The sequence below is a fragment of the Phyllobates terribilis genome, unplaced genomic scaffold (genome assembly GCF_046119375.1).
Source record: "Phyllobates terribilis strain yellow unplaced genomic scaffold, ASM4611937v1 Scaffold_5__5_contigs__length_657084704, whole genome shotgun sequence".
NCBI classification, from domain to species: Eukaryota; Metazoa; Chordata; class Amphibia; order Anura; family Dendrobatidae; genus Phyllobates; species Phyllobates terribilis.
Window position 1 is genome coordinate 148,775,241 of NW_027362765.1, and position 18,807 is coordinate 148,794,047.

At 46.5% G+C, this 18,807-nt stretch overlaps 1 protein-coding gene across 1 annotated transcript in view; it reads left to right on the forward strand.

The window, feature by feature from the left end:
- Window positions 1–18,807, forward strand: part of ACE (angiotensin I converting enzyme) — a 79,165-nt gene that overhangs the window by 11,563 nt on the left and 48,795 nt on the right. Inside the window, exons 4-9 of the mRNA XM_073683163.1 lie at window positions 12,437–12,530; window positions 14,012–14,155; window positions 17,160–17,351; window positions 17,799–17,896; window positions 17,986–18,158; window positions 18,282–18,505. Coding sequence (XP_073539264.1) covers window positions 12,437–12,530; window positions 14,012–14,155; window positions 17,160–17,351; window positions 17,799–17,896; window positions 17,986–18,158; window positions 18,282–18,505 — 925 coding nt within the window. The remainder of the gene's footprint in view (window positions 1–12,436; window positions 12,531–14,011; window positions 14,156–17,159; window positions 17,352–17,798; window positions 17,897–17,985; window positions 18,159–18,281; window positions 18,506–18,807) is intronic.

Consider the following 18,807-nt stretch of genomic DNA (forward strand, 5'->3'; position numbering starts at 1 on the left):
ATTCAAAATTGCTTTCTGGTAGCTCTAACAACTTCAGGTGCTTTTCTGGAATTAAGAGAGAGAAATGAAGTCTATTTTTACCAACTCAATTTGGATAACTTCTGAGCAGGTCACATAGCAGGCAGACTCACGGCCATTATTTGGCCGTGAACTTCCATGGCAAACATCAGGACCACACAATCAAGATCTGAGTGTAGGGGCTCCCTCTTCAGCTCCATTAGCACCCCAATAACCATTAACATGCTTAAGTCACTATTGACAGCAGCATCTAAGGAATAAAACTGTCATGGTCTTTGCAAACACTGATCATGGCTGATGCAGCATGACAGCTGCTGGATTGTCACCTGTCGGGGAATGCTAGTCTTGTATTGCAGGTCAGTAAAAAGATGTGTTGGCAGTCATTAAGGGGTTAAAAGCACAATTGGAAATTTTTTTGTCAACACCCATTGGATGGAAAAAAAAAAGGCTAAATCCAGCCAACAGTCAAATTTGGGGTCTTCTCTATTCCTTCACAGCAGACAACCTGTGAGGCAAGTGTGGCACTCCAGGGGTCCGGTTGCCACAGTGGCATTGCCTCCCTCACAAGAGGTGATGCCATGCCTGGAAGCAAGCAGGGGTCCCCTAATCAGGTTTTACTAGGCATGCAACCCTTTCCTGGCTCCAGACCAGCAAGGGGAGTTCCTCTCCTTGGCAACTGGGATCTGGAGGCGGGGTTAGTGAGACTTAGTGTGAGGAGTTGAAGTCAGGATGTCGAGGAGAGAGGAGCTGGGGAGTGGAGCTGCGCGGCAGCTCACCCCAGAGGGATACAGAAGAGCCAGAATCCGAGGCTGCGGGGCACTGAAGGCCCAGCCGCAGAAACCGGAGGGCCGGAGACTGCAGGTCTCCTGGCCCCATCAGACGCCCGGGGGCTCGGCAACACCGCAGGGTCCAGCACCGCCATGTGGGAGCGACGCACCAGCAAGGCCCAAGCTGCCTGCCATACGGGTGAGCATAAACGTTGCACCCAGGGACGACTGCCACCGCACAGCTACAAGCAGCAGGACCAAAATGTTTAGTGGAAACGGAAGGCCTCCAACTTCACCTGGCAAGGAGGATTCTTTACTTGCTTCCAGGCTGCCCGGACTTCCACTTCTAGCCAGTACCCTAGTCCCGGCTTGTCTAATCACCACCAGTAAAGATAAGAGGAAACCACCATTAAGTTGTGGACTGATCATTGCTGCGCCATCAAACCCTGCACTACAACACCCAGCATAACCTATAACATCTACACTGCCCTGGAGCTAAGCTCTACCTGTGGAGAGCCACACCATCCCTGCTGCAGTAACATCAGCTCCAGAGGACCTGCTCCGCAGCGGTGGCTCCCCCAGGCAGCATACCACAGGTGGCGTCACAAACTTTATACAATCGCTATAAATCCCCTATCGATAACCCCTTTTTACTGACCGCCCTGGGTCACCAGGTCACCGCCACTGACATCCCCCAGCATTTTCCGGCCCGGCACCGGGTACCCCACGGCCCAGGGGGCGTGTCACAAGGTGTGAGCATCCTTTGTTCTGCTGAGATGAGCTGCTCTCGGAAGTCTCCTACATCATCCAAATGAGCATGTTGTGAACTAATGTTTGACCATTAACAATAGTGTGCATGGTCTGCTTTCGTGCACTCCTAAAATTCAGATATGGCTGCAATCACCTGCCATCCATACATAATCATGTTTCCTTGTCCTGGAAAATAAATTGCATAATGGTGCATTCTCAGACAGCGCCATTAAACTTCTGATGGGAGATGCAGGTGTAACTAAATGTGACTGCTGTTAGTGCACCTGACTAGCCCAGGGGAAGGAGAATGACTCGGTTACCCGGGCCTTTAGCCTTAAGGAGGTCGCGGTGGTCGGCTCCGGGGCCCGTACTCTGGGGTCTCTCTTTAAAAAGGCGTTGATAGATATCAAGTTTATAAAAGTTCGTGACGCCACCTATGGTTTCTGATGATATTCACCAGCGCTGTGCAGTCCACTGAGGCCAGTGATAAGGCAGCTAGATGGTATGGCTCCCCACAGGTGGAGCTAGGCCTCAGGGCAGGGCAGGGTACGGATGGGGTATACAGGACAGAGACTCAGCTGGTTCAGAGCAAGAACAGGGACGGACACAATAGTCACTTCAGTATCTTTTACTGATGGAAATTCAGGAACTCCCTGGAGCACTGTAGGGTGAAGGGTGTATGTCCAGATCCTCCCCAATGAGCGGGTTTTGGGCCTCCTGTTTCTTGCCTCTGCATAGTAAGTTTCTGACCTGCCTGGAGCTAGGCCTGACTTTGTCTCTGTCCTGCGCTGGCTGACCTTGTGGTAGGGCCTTCTCTTGGAGTGCACGCTCCCGACCTACGGGGCCTATGTGTCTCCTGGCTCTGGTACGTATCAGCACTTTAGCGATCCTGGGACTTGTAGTTCTCCAGGGATTCCGGTTTGTCTTACTGGGTCATGGAGATCCCGGTAAGCTTCGGACCCGGTGTCCAGTAACTGCTTCTTCGGGGTGAGCTAGTTAAGCTCCTCTGCCCCCTATGAACTAACTCTCTACTCGCCTTCAGCCTACTCCAGCCCTCAATGGGCTACTCACACTAACGGCAGCTTGCCGCGCTTCACCGATCTTATGGCGCCGGCACACCTAAAGCTCACCTATCTGAGCTGCGGTCTTGATCTGGAAGCTCCACTGCAGGCTAGCAATTGCAGGAGCTGGAACAGGCTTTTGTCCTCTGAGGTAACTCTTCTCAGACTGCACTGGACTCGCTGCTAAACCTGAATAGACTTGCTGCTGCCTGGCTCCACCTTCCCTTTTATATCCTTAACGGGCTCCCTCTGGTGGTCTGAGGTGGAAGGTGGAGATGTGTGAATGGTTATGGGGGGCCTCTTGTGGAGGAATCCTTCAATACACCCTTCTAGGATTTGTGATGCCAAGCACAGCTGGGTGTCACATTTCCCCCCCTAGTTAAGCTCGGCACTCCCGGGCTGAAGTACATTTTATAAAAAAACAGTAACAATAGGAAATATAAGCAATACTAAAACAATCTTCCCTTTATGGGAGGCACAAATCTTAAACGTTACATAATAAAACTAATACAGAGTGTCCTCAGAATCCAAGTCTCTTGTGGTGAGGTTCCCAAGAAGGATGTCCATCTCACCAGGTAGAGTACTTTGGTGGTTTTGAGGGACCTGTCCTAAACCCTCTAAGTAGGCCCTGGGGTGGCTGCAGGACATGAATATCCCGAGTTGGACCTCCAAGAGAGCCACTCCAGACAGGTTTTCCTTCTGAGGTCACCTAAAGGGCACTCCAGCGAGCGCAATTATATACAATTAAAAGTTTTTGGGCTGCACACAGTCCTCAGCCACGAAGTTCATTATGTAGGCATAAAGAATTAATAGGAAAAAGCACAAATTGATAAGCATGCATGAAATTATACAACTATGCAGTAGATTTCAAGTTAATATACAATACCTCAGGGGTAACTATCTACACTCTCTGAAATTTTGCTACTTTACTCAGTGTACCTAGCAGGGGATTTACCTCTCGTGCTGCGTACTGATCTGCGTAGTGCTGTGGTTGGTGGAGTGTCAGTGTCTGTATCCTCAGTTACTCTCAGTTCTACGTGTAAGCATGTTGTAAAACTGCCTTAACCTCTCTTGGACTGGCAAGTCTACCATTGGCTGGGCCCTCTTGCTCTGCTCCTGCCGGGGATCCTTCATCCGGGGATACTTCTTGAGCTGGCTTTTCTGCAGCACTTACATGTACAACTTGCTGTGGAGGGTTTTCTGGTTGTTCATAGAATTGGAGTACTGGAATGATTACTGCACCTCCTATCTGAGGCCAATCAGCTGGGAAGTCTCCAAGGTCAGTGTGTATCACCGCTTCTTTAGGTTCTTCCTGGATTGTGCGAGGCACTTTTTCTTGGGATTTCAGTAAATCTGGACACCATTTTAGGTGGTCCCTGGACACTGTTGTAGATGTTTTTCCTCCATCTCGACTGATTATACAAGTCTTTTTGTTGTCAAATCTTGACGGTAACACAGTGTAGGGGTCTTTTTCCCACTGGTCATCAAGTTTGTGGTTACGTCTTTTCCTTTAGTACTGTTTCACCAGGTGTGAAAGGTTCTACTGGTGCGTTTTTGTTGTAGTGCATTTCCTGCTTTTCCCTCACCCGAGTAAGACTGTCCTTGACACAAGCTTGTACCCTTCTGTACTGCTCTTGTCTGGTCTTGTCCCAGTCTTCAGTGGTTATATCAGCTTCAGGTTCAACAACACGAAGCTCCAAATCCATGGGCAGCTTTCCTGTCCTTGCCTGCATGAGATATGCCGGAGTGCAATTGGTGGAACTGACTGGTATATGATTGTACAGATCCACTGGTTTCTCTCCTCAAGTGGTATGGTCTTCAGTAGGTCAATGATGATGTTGTTCATCTTTTCACAGAGTCCGTTTGTTTGTTTGTGGGTGGTAAGGTGTAGTTCTTATCTTTTTACACCCGTAGAGATGGCAGAACTCCTTGAACAACTTGGCCTCAAAGGCCGGGCCTTGGTCCGTCAGCACCTGCTCAGGGTAACCATGGGGTCTGCAGAAATACGCTTGAAATGTCTTTGCTGCTGTCTCTGCCGTCCAGGTCTTTGACGGGGGCGACCACCAAGAAACGTGAGTAGTGATCCACCATGGTCAGAGCATAGGAGTACCCTGACCAGCTGGGGGAGAGCTTGACATGGTCCAGGGCCACGATCTCCAGGGGCCAAGTCGTCTTGATGGGCTGCAGGGGTGCCTTCTGGCTGCTGAAGTCTTTCCTTCTTAGGCCGCAGGGTCCACAGTCCTGGCACCACCTTTCAATGGAGCTACGCATTACTACCCAGTAGAATCGACACTTCAGCAGGGTCTCCCAACTTTTTCCAGCCAAAGTGCCCCGCCTGATCGTGGTAAGCTTCTAATACCATCTGGATGTCTGTCTTAGGGACTACTATCTGCCATACCATCTCATGGGTTCTTGGATTAACGTACCTCCGGCACAGCTTCTCACGGTAAATAAACAGCCGGCTTCTCTCGTTCCACAGCTGCTTTGCTTGCAGAGACTCTTCCTTCTCCAGGGAGGCACCTTCTTGGGTTATCAGCTGTTTAATGCAGCTGACAACCGGGTCACTGTCCTGGGTCTCTTTCCAGCTGTGGTGAGGCAGGGGGTTTAACGTCTTTCCACGCTGCTTCCTGGAGGCTCGTTGCTCATGGATCATCCCACTCCGGTGAAAGGCAGGTAGCTCTATCTCTTCCAGGTCATCCACTTCTGTGTCTGACTGGTGAGGCATCCTAGACAGGGCATTGGCGTTCTTGCGGCCCGCCCGGTATTTGATTGTAAATTGGTAATTTGACAGCCGAGCCATCCATCGTTGTTCCAGAGCCCCCAACTTAGCTGTTTCAAGATGGGTCAATGGGTTGTTATCAGTGGAGGCTAGATAGTGCTTGAACCGTTCAGCGATGGCCCAGACCAAGGCCAGGAACTCCAACTTGAAGCGGCTATAGTTCTCTGGGTTCCTCTCAGTCGGATGGAGCTTCCTGCTTGCGTATGCGATGACTTTCTCTTGCCCATTCTGCTTCTGACTTAAGACAGCGCCCAGGCCTTCGTTGCTGGCATCCGTATACAGCAGGAACAGTTGGCTGTAGTCAGGGTAGGCTAGGATCTCCTCACCTGTCAGGATCTCCTTCATCTCCTGAAACTACTCAGCTTGCTCCTTACCCCAGTGGAATGGAGGGTTTTTGCCTTTGGGGGACTGCCCTACCAGGAGGTCTTGCAGAGGAGCTGCTTTCTTTGTGTAGTCCTTTACGAACCTCCGGTAGTATCCTACTAGTCCCAAGAACTGACGCACCTCCTTGAGGTTCTTCGGCTCCGGCCACTTCTGGATGGCTGTGACTTTCTCCGGGTCTGGTGCAACGCCTTCCGGACTGACAATGTGTCCCAGGTACTGTACCTTCTTCTTGAGCAGGTGGCACTTTGAGGGCTTCAACTTCATCCCGTACTGGGACAGTGACTCAAATACTTCTGCCAGGTGTTTCAAGTGGTCCTCGTACGTTCTGGAGTACACAACTACGTCATCCAGGTAAAGTAACAGTCTCGAAGTTGCTGTGTCCCAGGCAGCACTCCATCAATCTCTGGAACGTTCTGGGGGCATTGCAGAGTCCAAACGGCATGCTGTTGAACTCGCAGAGTCCCATCGGGGTGGTGAAGGCTGTCTTCTCCCGATCCTCCACAGCTACTTGCCAGTATCCACTAGTGAGGTCAAGGGTGGAAAAGTAATTTGCTGACTTCAAGGCAGCTAGGGACTTCTCTATGCGTGGTAAAGGGTATGCATCTTTATGTGTAATGCGATTTAATTGACAGTAATCTACACACATTCTCTTGCTCCCGTCCTTTTTCCTAACCAGCACTAGGGGAGCCGCCCAGGGACTACAACTATCCCTAATTACTCCCGCCTTCCTCATGTCATGAAGAATTTCTTTTGCCTTCTGGTAGTGAGCTGGGGATATAGGCCTATAACGTTCTTTGATTGGGGAATGGTTGCCTGTGGGGATATGATGTTGAACCCCCTTAATCCTCCCAAAGTCTAGTGGATGTTTACTGAACAACTGCGAGTACTCTTGAACCACCCGGTGTATACCCTGTTTTTGATGGGCAGGAGTGGGGTCTGTCCCAACATGGAGCTGTTGACACCAATCCTCCACCTGGGTTGCAGGGTCATTATCCTCTACTTCATCTGGTGAGGTTAAGGACTCCGCCTCATGGATGCAGTTATTATTGACAGCATGTAATTTGGCAACAGTGGCATAACATGGCAGTTTGACCTCATCTTCCCCTAGGTTAAGAAGACTGACAGGCACCCTCCCATTACGTACATCTAACACTCCCCTGGCGGTTAAGAGCGTGGGTCTATGCTCGGAGCAAAGGGGTTCTACTACCACCTGATAGCTCTGTCCTCTAAGACCTATGGCAGCTCTACACAAGATGAGCAATTCACTCATTGGGGGGATGACAATGGTTATGGGGTCTGTTACCCTCACGTTACCGATTTCACCGTCTTAGTCTTACTTGCTGTTGATACATCAGGACTCGGATCTCCCTTTGCAGTGCCCTTCTCTGTCCTGGTTTGGCAGTGTCGGCGATCTGTTGGATTAAGAACACAACCTCTCCAAAACGGTTACCAACAATGTTAGTGCCAAGTACCATATACGGATTAGTGTCATCAGGATTGGTCTCTACTATTAGTCCCTGGTCCTTCAGCTCCACTCTCCCCACCTTTACAGTCACATTCTTAACCCCGAGTAGGTTAAGGGGGAGTCCATTTGAGGCATATACAGTCAAATTTGGAGCTGGCGGACTAAGTCGTCCATGGACCAGAACCTCTTGTAGAGAACGTCAGGCATGATGGTTGCCTGAGATCCTGTGTCCAGCGGGGCATGCGTAGTGATCCCGTCCAGTACAATGAACAGGAAAGATCTTCCTCCGACGAACCTGTTGTACCAGTCTGATGGGCCTGGTGAGTCTACTCCTGGGTGTCTGCCCTCGGACCCAGGGTTTTCTCGTTTAAAGGACACTTCTGGGCGAGGTGTCCGGTCTTGTGGCAGCGGTAGCAGGTCTGGTCCCTCGGTGGACGACGCTGGTCACTGGTCCTCGGTGAGGGCGGTGTTGGCCTCCTCCTCCTGTGCACCCAGGGGACATCCTCAGGGCTATCGGCTATCAGGATCTTCCCTCCTTCCTCGGGCTCCATCTGCAGAGCACTCGGCACGGTGGTCAGAGTTTTGCTCAACTGACGCACCTCAGAGTGCAGACTGTCCAGTTCTTTAGGGGACGTTGCTGGGACTTTAACTTCAGCAGCCACTGGGGATAAGGTGGGTGTAGCAGGCACTGGAGTAGCCCCACCCTGGTAACGTTGGATGGCATTTGTTTCCAGGGGCTGCAGTCCTTTTATAGCCATGTCCTTAAGATTGTCAAAGGTGGCATCCGGATGATCCAGGGACCACCAACGCACAGTCCTGCTCTCCTCTGGAGACTTCAGTCCCCGGACAAACTGTTCCTTCAGCATTTTGTTCTCATTCTCAACGCTGGTTGGACTAACCTGGTTCAGAGCCCGCAGGGCCCCTTGGAGATGCCAGGCGTAGTCCCGAACATTGTCCTCTGGTTGTTGGGAGCAGCTGTAGAACCTCATTCGGAGGTCCACCTCAGTAAGGCCCTCAAATAGTCTGTAGTTTTTGGAATATTGCGGACACTGACTACTGGTCTGCGGCTGACCAGGTTTCCACTTCCTGCTCCGCAGCATGGGTCAGTTGTCCTAATAATACAACGGCAGCTCTGTTTGCTGGTCATAGAGTACATGTCCAGGATACCACATATCTTCCGTTTGAATCCAGACAGGGTATCTGGTTTGCCGTTGTACTGGGGGAGCCACTTTGCTCCAGGAATGTACGGTAAAGTCATGGGAATCACAGGTGTTACAGGCGCTGCCGGTGGAGCGGCGGCTTCGGCCTGCTCATCATCGGGCCCGGGCTGAACTTCAGGGACGTTGACCGGTAGGTCGGCGTTCTGCTGTTCGACGGACATCTTAGCGCCCCCCTAGTTAACCATGGCCTACCTTCTGATTTTTCTTCCGGTAGGCCGCAGCTCCGCCGGTGACGGTTGTGTTGAGGACCTTGCGTCCTACGTCGGAGCGTCGCTGAACGCTCTGTACAGGACCTGGCGCTTCCTGATTTGACTTCGAGGTGTGGGGCGTGTCCGAGACTTCATGCTCTTTTGCAGGTACGCCCCTTATTTTCCCGCGGTTACGCCCTTCTCGCTCACCTGCCCAACAATGGCGGCTACCTTCACCACAACTTTACGTACACAGTTCAGAAAAAAGGCGCACAGTACCCGGTGGCAACGGGCAAAACGCGGCGTTGTTGCAGCGGGCACATGATCCTGTTCGTGACGCCAGAAGAGATGACTAGCCCAGGGGATGGGGAATGACTCGGTTACCCGGGCCTTTTAGCCTTAAGGAGGTCGCGGTGGTCGGCTCCCGTGCCCATACTCTGGGGTCTCTTTAAAAAGGCGTTGATAGATATCAAGTTTATGAAAGTTCGTGACGCCACCTATGGTTTCTGATGATATTCACCAGCGCTGTGCAGTCCACTGAGGCCGGTGATAAGGCAGCTAGATGGTGTGGCTCCCCACAGGTGGAGCTAGGCCTCAGGGCAGGGTACGGACGGGGTATACAGGACAGAGACTCAGCCGGGTCAGAGCAAGAACAGGGACGGACACAATAGTCACTTCAGTACCTTTTACTGATGGAATTTCAGGCACTGTAGGGTGAAGGGTGTATGTCCGGATCCTCCCCAATGAGCGGGTTTTGGGCCTCCTGTTTCTTGCCTCTGCGTAGTAAGTTTCTGACCTGCCTGGAGCTAGGCCTAACTTTGTCTCTGTCCTGCGCTGGCTGACCTTGTGGTAGGGCCTTCTCTTGGAGTGCACGCTCCCGACCTACGGGGCCTATGTGTCTCCTGGCTCTGGTACGTATCAGCACTTTAGCGATCCTGGGACTTGTAGTTCTCCAGGGATTCCGGTTTATCTTACTGGGTCATGGAGATCCCGGTAAGCTTCGGACCCGGTGTCCGGTAACTGCTTCTTCGGGGTGAGCTAGTTAAGCTCCTCTGCCCCCTATGAACTAACTCTCTACTCTCCTTCAGCCTACTCCAGCCCTCAATAGGCTACTCACACCAACGGCAGCTTGCCGCGCTTCACCGATCTTATGGCGCCGGCACACCTGAAGCTCACCTATCTGAGCTACAGTCTTGATCTGGAAGCTCCACTGCAGGCTAGCAATTGCAGGAGCTGGAACAGGCTTTTGTCCTCTGAGGTAACTCTTCTCAGACTGCACTGGACTCGCTGCTAAACCTGAATAGACTTGCTGCTGCCTGGCTCCACCTTCCCTTTTATATCCTTAACGGGCTCCCTCTGGTGGTCTGAGGTGGAAGGTGGAGATGTGTGAATGGTTATGGGGGGCCTCTTGTGGAGGAATCCTTCAATACACCCTTCTAGTATTTGTGATACCAAGCACAGCTGGGCGTCGCATACCTACGAGGTCAGATGCTGCAGATCATCCTCGGCTGAAAAATCTGCTTCAGATCGTGCAGACTGTGTATATGCCCTGGATTTACTAATGTGAAAATCTGCAGAAACTTGTGGCAATCTCTCTACAACATGTGGAGAAAATTTTGCAAATGCTGTAATACGATGTAGATTTTCAATTTAGGAAATTAAAAGCCGATCTGATCCAAGTGGACATAAATTAGAGTTAAAACCTGTAATTTTTAGGGCAAGTCCTAAATAAAGCCTCCATGCCATAGATAATTGAACGTATGTTTGGCCAACAGCTAGCTGCCCTGCCCCATTCTACAGTATATCGCAAGATGGCCGTATTTGGAATGGGGAGGTGGGAGTCTGCCTCTGCCAGACATCTCTCAGCTGAAATTCAACAGACAGTGTGTTTATCTTGGGTTGCAGTTCACATTAGAAAATTGTACGATGTCTCCCTATGGCTTTTTTTTTTTTTTTTTTCTTTTTTTGCATACCCATAGACTGAAAGTTGTTATAATCCTACACATGGACATAACTGCAGCACCAGGTTTTTTAACGTAGATTCAATTAGTAGGGAGAAGAAAATGGTAATCTGCATTGTCCTATTAAATAACATTGGTCTGTGTATGGCCCACTCTTTCACAGATGGCACTTGGACTGTGTGTGTGTGTGTTGCGCTTATCTTGAACCTGCCCTTTAAAGTAGTATACACATAGGTGACACTTGTGGTTCTGTTACCAGTGACCCTTCCCTTCTGCCCTCCAGTGTGCATTTTGCTCTGCGTTTTCTATTTCTGCTTCCTCTGATACTGGGTTGGCACTTTGTATGATACTTTTTAGTTCATCTGCACTCTTGGTGTACATGGTCTATTCTTTCTTGTACATACCATGGTCCTGGCTACCACTCTTATTGGGTCTGGTTATATCTGCGTTTGAAGGCCTGTGCCATATTATGAATTTTACATTTGAATAAAGAATATACTCTGGTCATTATTTGGGCTACAGTAAGTGGTTATCAACTGAGATTTGTGTGGCTTGTTCGGTAGAACGATTCAAGTGTTGAGCAAATGCTCATCTGGAAAATTAATCTATCTAATGTACAAAGTTGCCTTTTTCCTAATGGGTCTTTCAGCAGTGTTATTTTTCACTGCTAAGTGATAGTTAATTCTTTGAACTTACTTTATAGCAGTATCATGATAAACTGTCAATGGACTGTACATTGCGTGACTGTTTTATGGAAGCATTGATGAGCATAATCTGCATGAATACCATGTTACTGCAGATAACTAGTGTCCTAGCTCATCCATACTTTGCCTCTAGAATGGTGCGGTTCACCTTGTTGGCACCATGACGTTGCTTCTTAAGCAAAAAAACCTAACAGCTTGGATTTATGAACACTAGAAGTGTTGTCTCGTCCCAGTGATAAACCAAAGCTGTTGTGCCCTAGACTGTCTGAATGTGCCTTCTATTTGTGGTTGTGTCCATGAAGTGTGCTCAGCTGAGCAATAGTCCTCATAACCACTAGAAGCCTTGTCATAAAATATTTGGTTTCTGAAGGGAGACATTGAAGAAACATGCTATGCATATTGAGAAGGTTCACAAACATGTCTGCTCAGCCCTGTACTGACACCAGAGAAAAGGTATGAGAACGATCTTAATCCCATGCTGCATTATATAATTTTTTTATTTTTTTTTTTCAGAAGACATTTTACATAATTCAGGGCCAGGTCATTTTCTCCCATGCACCTTTTTTTTTTTTTTTTTTTAATTCAAGGTACATGTACTCTAAAATTTTCTTGTTTTAGGTTTCTAAACTAGCATGGATGAAGTCTGAGTGGTCCAGAACTGCTTAAAAGATCTACTTCATGGGCAAAATTGAGGGATGTCACAAATACAGTAGTTTGAATTGCTTAACAAACACTACTTTTTTATTTTTTTATATATTAAGGGATTATCACAGGTTAAAATTCTGATCTATACTTGGGGGACATGACCTAAATATCAGCACCAGGTGACTATTTCCCACTGCCAAGGGATCTGCAGGCAAACAGTGCCAAGATGCCTCTGCTCTGTACACTGTGTATTGGCCATTCTTGAGTATCGGCGTTCATCTCTTATGGATTTTCCTCTTGTAATAAACATGAACTAAAACTTATTTTCCACAACAAGTCGCACCTCCTTGCATCTCCCATGTTTTGTAATGTATGCAGAGAAAGTAAAATCTGTTGTCCTTGGATACAGCAACCTATGGGTTCACCTTGCATTGGACCAGTTTCATATTCTGCGTATCATTAGCTTGTATTAAACTATAGATATTTTATTATAGACCAATAACATTCTCAGCCAGATGGAAGAAATCTACTCCAAAGCAAAAGTCTGTCCGCCGGGGCAAACCACAAACTGCTGGTCTCTAGACCCAGGTAGGACCACTTCTATAATGTAAGAGGTGAACCATCTGATGTATATTTTGCTGCTTCTAGTGTACAATTCGCTGTGGACTGCAGGTAGTATGGTGATTGGCTATGAAGACTTGTCAAGTGGCCAGTTTTTGCTCTGGTTTTATTCCTGATGCTCCCCTGACTAATTATCGGGGAACCTGCAGGATGAAACAAAAGCAAAATCTGGCTACTTTTGACTTGACAGGTCAACCTTAACTATGCTGCAAACTTAAAATTCAAAATTTCAGTGTATTTTCTTGATCTATGTAAACTTGCAGTATTTGCATAGCAAAATCAGTAAGTTGGTCCTTCCATTTATCTGGCTGTGGATTTTTATTTTTTCTTCTCTGGTGTGGCAGTGATGCGCTTAAGGAAAACTGCAAGAACTGATCCATAATTTGCCATGGTATCTGTTGCATTCATCTGGTGCAACAATCGTTGCACTGGACTCTTCAAGAAGCCAGTTTGGAAAAATGCTGTTTTTGTTTTTTTTTTTTAATTCAGCTCTGATTTGACAATAGAAATTCATGATAAAGCCCCAAAACTGATGCTGTCTTGATATACAAGTTTTAACTAGTTGAGGCAAAACAAAATTCACAAATGCAAACCTGGACTCAAAGGTCCAACTGGCGTAGCCAAGCAAAGTGATTTATTTGCACATCCATGTGAATTAATTTCGCAGCAGCGGGCATGTCTTGTACGTACTTTCCCATCTTGATTCTACGGTGAATGCTTATCTGTCTGAAACTAGGCCACGCAAGAAGTCATTGAAACTTAAGCTGAAAGTGAATTCTGTGCAAGAATGGGAGTATTAAAGTGGTTCATCACTTCTTGCCCACATGAGAGCTTGAACTGTGCAGCCAATGGGAATGTTTAAAAAGGAAAAAATTAGACTAATTTATGTATGACAATGTTTCTGAGACGGTTTAAGGAGAACCTGTCAGCACTTTAATGGCGCTGTAAGACTGATTACATTGATACCTTTGACGAAATCAGCCTTGTGGTTTCTCTTTAATCACCACTTAGTTTTTTGCAAATTAGATTTTGGTGCACAGGGGCCAGACTGTACACTGGGTCTTCTCCATGTCTATGATCCCCTGGCCCCTCTGCCTGCCTCCACTATTTCAAATCACAGCAGTGACTTGTCATTCACAGATCAGAGGGGCTGGGTAATCAGACAGGGAAAAGACCTAGTTAGTTGAAAAAGTCAAATGCTGATTACAGAACAAAGTGGACTTCTTCATCAAAGGTATCAGTGTAATCTGTTACAGCCATGTCTTTACATTACAAAATCATGCTAACAGGTTCTCTTTAATGCAGGTGTCCACCTTCTTGTATGTCTTCATCAACCTTTACAAGGCTTGTACTAATTTTTGAAGACTTGAGTGCATTAAAACCTGTTTTGAAGAAAAATTTTACCAATGTGTTTTGTTTTGTTTTTTATCCATTATTTTTGGTCTTAGATCTGACTGAAATCCTGGCTACTTCCAGGAGCTACAAGAAGCTGCTTTATGCATGGGAGGGATGGCATAATTCTGCTGGAAAGCCCTTACGGGCGCTATACCCAGAGTTTGTGAAACTCAGCAATAAGGCGTATGATCTGGATGGTGAGTAAGGAAATGTACAGAGCCAAATCTTCAACATTGTAAAAGATCAGACCTGGCGCTATTATAAAAATGCATACATTGGGGTAGATTCACTTTTGTTTGTGGGAAAACCCCTTTAAGTTTATGGTGACCACAAATTAAACATAAGTTCAGTTTAATCAATAGGTTTTGGAATAATTCCACAATTAAAGATGTTTAAATAAAATGTTCCTGTGCTGAGAATCTTATAAATGCATCCCTACTGTGTAATGGCTGTGTCTTACCGTTCAGGAACATGGTCTGATCATACCAGAGCTCCTGGGCAGGGGAGGAAGCAAAAGACTATACAGACATTACAGCACTAGATCGCAAGTAATTCTTCTTGTGAGATGTGGAGATGCCCAGCATATGTGGAATGATGAGACCATGTTCCGTACACGGCAAGACACAACCATTACACAGTACACAGCAGGGGCACATTTTATAAGATTATCTCGGCACAGGAACACTTTATTTAAGCACCTTTTAATTGTGGAAATTATTATTCCAAGATCTATTTATTAAAATACTTGTTAGTGAGAACCCCTTTAAATACAGTCTGAAATGTGCATCTTCAAATTGATTTAACACCAGATTTATTTCAGCATGAGCCACACTGTAAACCTCTTAATAGTTGGCTTACTACTTGGGCTAATAGTGTTTGTGTATTATAATGTTGCAGGGATTCACGCTCAGCAGTAGATGGTGTTCACACAGGTAATGCAGCTTGGTCCAAACATGCAGTTTTATTGCTTTCATAAAACTCCAAAGGATTCAAAATAAAACTGCCTCATCCGTGCACAAAGGTAGAACTGCAAATAAATGGTGCTTTCAGCAAGCGCATGTCAGTGCAGTCTCACCCACCCAGATTAGTCCCTTTCTCTCTGCTTCTAGCTGACACTGCCAACACAAGAGGTCTTTTCTTCCTTCCAGATACAGCTCACATTTGCTGGTCACTCACCAGCTCCAACACACTCCACTCTGGTCAGCATCACCCAACAGACTGACACAGGGCCTGGCTCAAGATAAAGCTAGGCAGGTGCCTTTAATCAAACCCTGCAGAGCTAGTACTCAACACGGTCATTCAAGGCTTTCCTGAAACAAACATAATTTTTTATTTGGTGTTCTGTGAGGTTTTTTAAGCCGCTCCCTGCCCTTTTCCACTTAGACATGTTGGTCACTTTGAGGAGTTTAAAACTCAGACCGCTCAAAAAAATCCACCATGCTTATTAAAAAAGATGGCATGTATTACTCCAGGGAGCTTTTGGCTGAACGCCATATTCTCTAAGGACACCTCCGTATCGTGCCTCATCTAACGAATTGCAGTTATTTTGAGAAATTATTCACTAGTAACTTGTTTAGGACTTTGTCCTAATCCTTTATCAGCCTGTACTTTGTTGCATTCCACATAATTTGCAGTGTATACTACTGGACCATCATGGGCTTGGTTTATTCCCAGGTATTTGGTCTTTGATATTGACAACATAACTGCAGAATTCCCCTTACGGTTAGTAATATTGGACATTCTAGCTGTCCTCCAGTTTCCTAGGAATATAAAAAGGAATTTGTTAGGAATTATAGAATTACATTTCTGCAATACACTTTTGCTAATAAGAAACAAAAAAATCCTCTTTTTGTTCAGAGGTAATGGCAGAATTTAATATGAGCACTGCTTTATTACACTGGAGGTATCGAGGGTGCTGAGATAAGTATATCCATCAGGAGCACATCTTACACTGCACATGCACACGCATCCTAGTAACATTCTCAGATTCTATGAGTGTAGCAAGACGGCATACATTTTAATGCTGTCCTCCTGGACATAACTGTCTTTATTTTTTTATTTATTTTTGTTTGTGTAGGAATACAATAGTAGCGCTTATATACATCGCTCCTGTAATACTTGTGGAACTGTGCCCTTTGCTCACAGTCCACACTCTGTATAGTTAGAGACCTTGAGGGGTGTTACAGGAATGTTGGTAATGGGGTTCGTTGTTGGGCCTCTCCCTGGGCAGGTGTACTTTGCCTGCTCCAGTGTGTCTCCTTTTGTTCTTGCCTTGGGAGCAGCTGCAAACAGCCCTTCTGCTCTACAATATATGCAGGGTGGTCCTGCTATTACTACTGCAGTCACTGCCCCCCCCCCCCCCTCTCATTAGTCCCTCACTATGGTGCAGTGCTGAATGCTGTAACACTTTAATCAGGACCGTTTCGTACATCTGCATACAGTATTGTTGGGTTTTTTCTTTTTTTGTGACTCCCACATAAGCTGCTAGTAGTGCTCTTTGGATCACTGCTTCTTTTGTATCCTTTCACTTTATTTCTTACAACTTCTGCCCTCTTGTGGAGCCGAGCATGTAAATGTTAAGTGTCCATCCAGTGTTGCCAACGTTCTGACGAAAGAATAACCTGCTGCAAAGTTTCAAAAACAAGCCCCACTCCATCCTCCTCCATGGACCCCCCCCCCCCCCTCCTAGTCAAACCTACCTAAAGTTGGTAACTCAGGAATGTTGGCCAAGAACCTTCACGTGGAATGGCTGGCATCTTTATACTAGCGCACTAAATTGCCCAGAAAATTGTTCTAGACAAATATTTCTGCCTATATCCTAATTGCATAGAGGAATCTGCAACCCAATAGTAGTGCAAATTTGAACGTGTACTGTCAGTAATCCACACTGGAGAAGCCCATTCAGGAGACCCTTTGTCTCAGTAGCCTAACCTGAAATTTGTGGACCCCCAAAGCAAAATCTCCAACAGGGCCATGTGTGTTATGGGTCAATGGAACCTTTTGGCCCCCCTCTAGGTTTCAGGGTCCTTGTATGACTGCAGGCATTGCACCCACTAGTCTACATCCCTGTTCGGCCTTGTTATGGCAGAGATGTAGTAATATTCATTGTCTCCTTAACTCAGGACACCAGTTACCTGAACATACAACAGGTGTATGTGTATTATCGGAGTAGAATATATATATTTATAATTTTTTATACAGGATACCATGACACAGGAGAATATTGGCGATCTTGGTATGCTTCGTCCACTTTTGAGGAAGACCTAGAGGGATTGTACCAGCAGCTGGAGCCACTGTACCTCAACCTTCATGCCTTTGTACGCAGAAAACTGTATGAACGATATGGAGAAAAGTACATTAACCTGAAGGGGCCAATTCCTGCACACTTACTGGGTGAGTCTATACACCAGTCCTTACTGACAGAAGTTTGGAAACTTCTAGTTGTGATTGTAAGAGTGCAGCTGTTGTATGATGAGCCTCTAAAAGGATAGTACTGATCCAGCAATGTGATCTTCATCCACAGATTAATACTTTTTTAGATCTTAAAATGTCAAAACTAATGGAGCAGGCACCAAAGAACTTGTTAGACTTCAAAATGATATTTTATGTTTGAAACTTGTGCATGTGTCCTAACGAGCAGGACACTAAAACATGTTGATCATGCACTCATCTCTGTAGGTGTTCGGAGTCATAAACGTCATCTGGATCTACCGCCTCCATTAAGGAAGTGAGCTGCTTCAGATAGCCCCCTACAATATGCATTTAAAAAGCCACATTTGCAATATCAACTGATTTTCTATAGCTTGCATGTTGCTTATCCTAAATTTCTCTATTGTGCAGGTAACATGTGGTCACAGCAGTGGAATAATATCTACGATATGATGATTCCTTTCCCTGACAAAACCAATGTAGATGTCACTAGTACTATGGTTGCACAGGTAAGAAGTGACTTGTGTATGGACCCTTCACAATTTCTAGACCTTTTTTATATATGGACTCTCTTCCTTATTGCATCTTCTCTAATTAGGGCTGGAATGCAACATATATGTTTGAAGTTTCTGAGGAATTCTTCACATCGCTGGGTCTCCTTCCAATGCCCCCAGAGTTCTGGAGCAAGTCCATGTTGGAGAAGCCAAGTGATGGTCGAGAAGTAGTATGTCATGCGTCTGCATGGGACTTTTACAACCGGAAAGATTTCAGGTGGGTTATTTTAAAACCTTAGTGACAACCCAATTTTTTTTAGATCTTCTGTTACTTTTGGTTGCAAACATATATCCACCTGAAATGCGTATGCTGTCCAATTAACGATTCTGTGCCTTGTAGGATAAAGCAGTGTACCACCGTTACTATGGAGCAGCTGTTCACGGTCCACCATGAAATGGGCCACGTGGAGTATTACTTGCAATATAAAGACCTTCCAGTCTCTTTGCGCCGCGGTGCAAATCCAGGCTTCCACGAGGCTATAGGAGATGTGCTCTCCCTCTCGGTGTCCACCCCAGCCCACCTACAGAAAATTGGACTGTTGGACAATGTCGTGCAGGATAAAGGTGCATTATCTTTATTGCATACTGGTTAAGTTGGCCATAGAATTCCCATATTTCTCTGCAGATCCAGCTTGTTTTGTTGGCCTCACTTTCATGACGCCCCCAATCGTCACATTGTGAGCATCCTATTAAATATATGGTCTATGGATCTGCCCGTACTCAATAGATGCAAGGGAGACTGGTTATCCAATGGACATATTAGATTTTCTCCTAGACAATAGTCTGAATTTTCTTGTAACATGATGTTTAGTAACTTTCAAATAAGGAACTATAGTCCCTAAAGTGTTCTTCACTTGTGAAGGCAG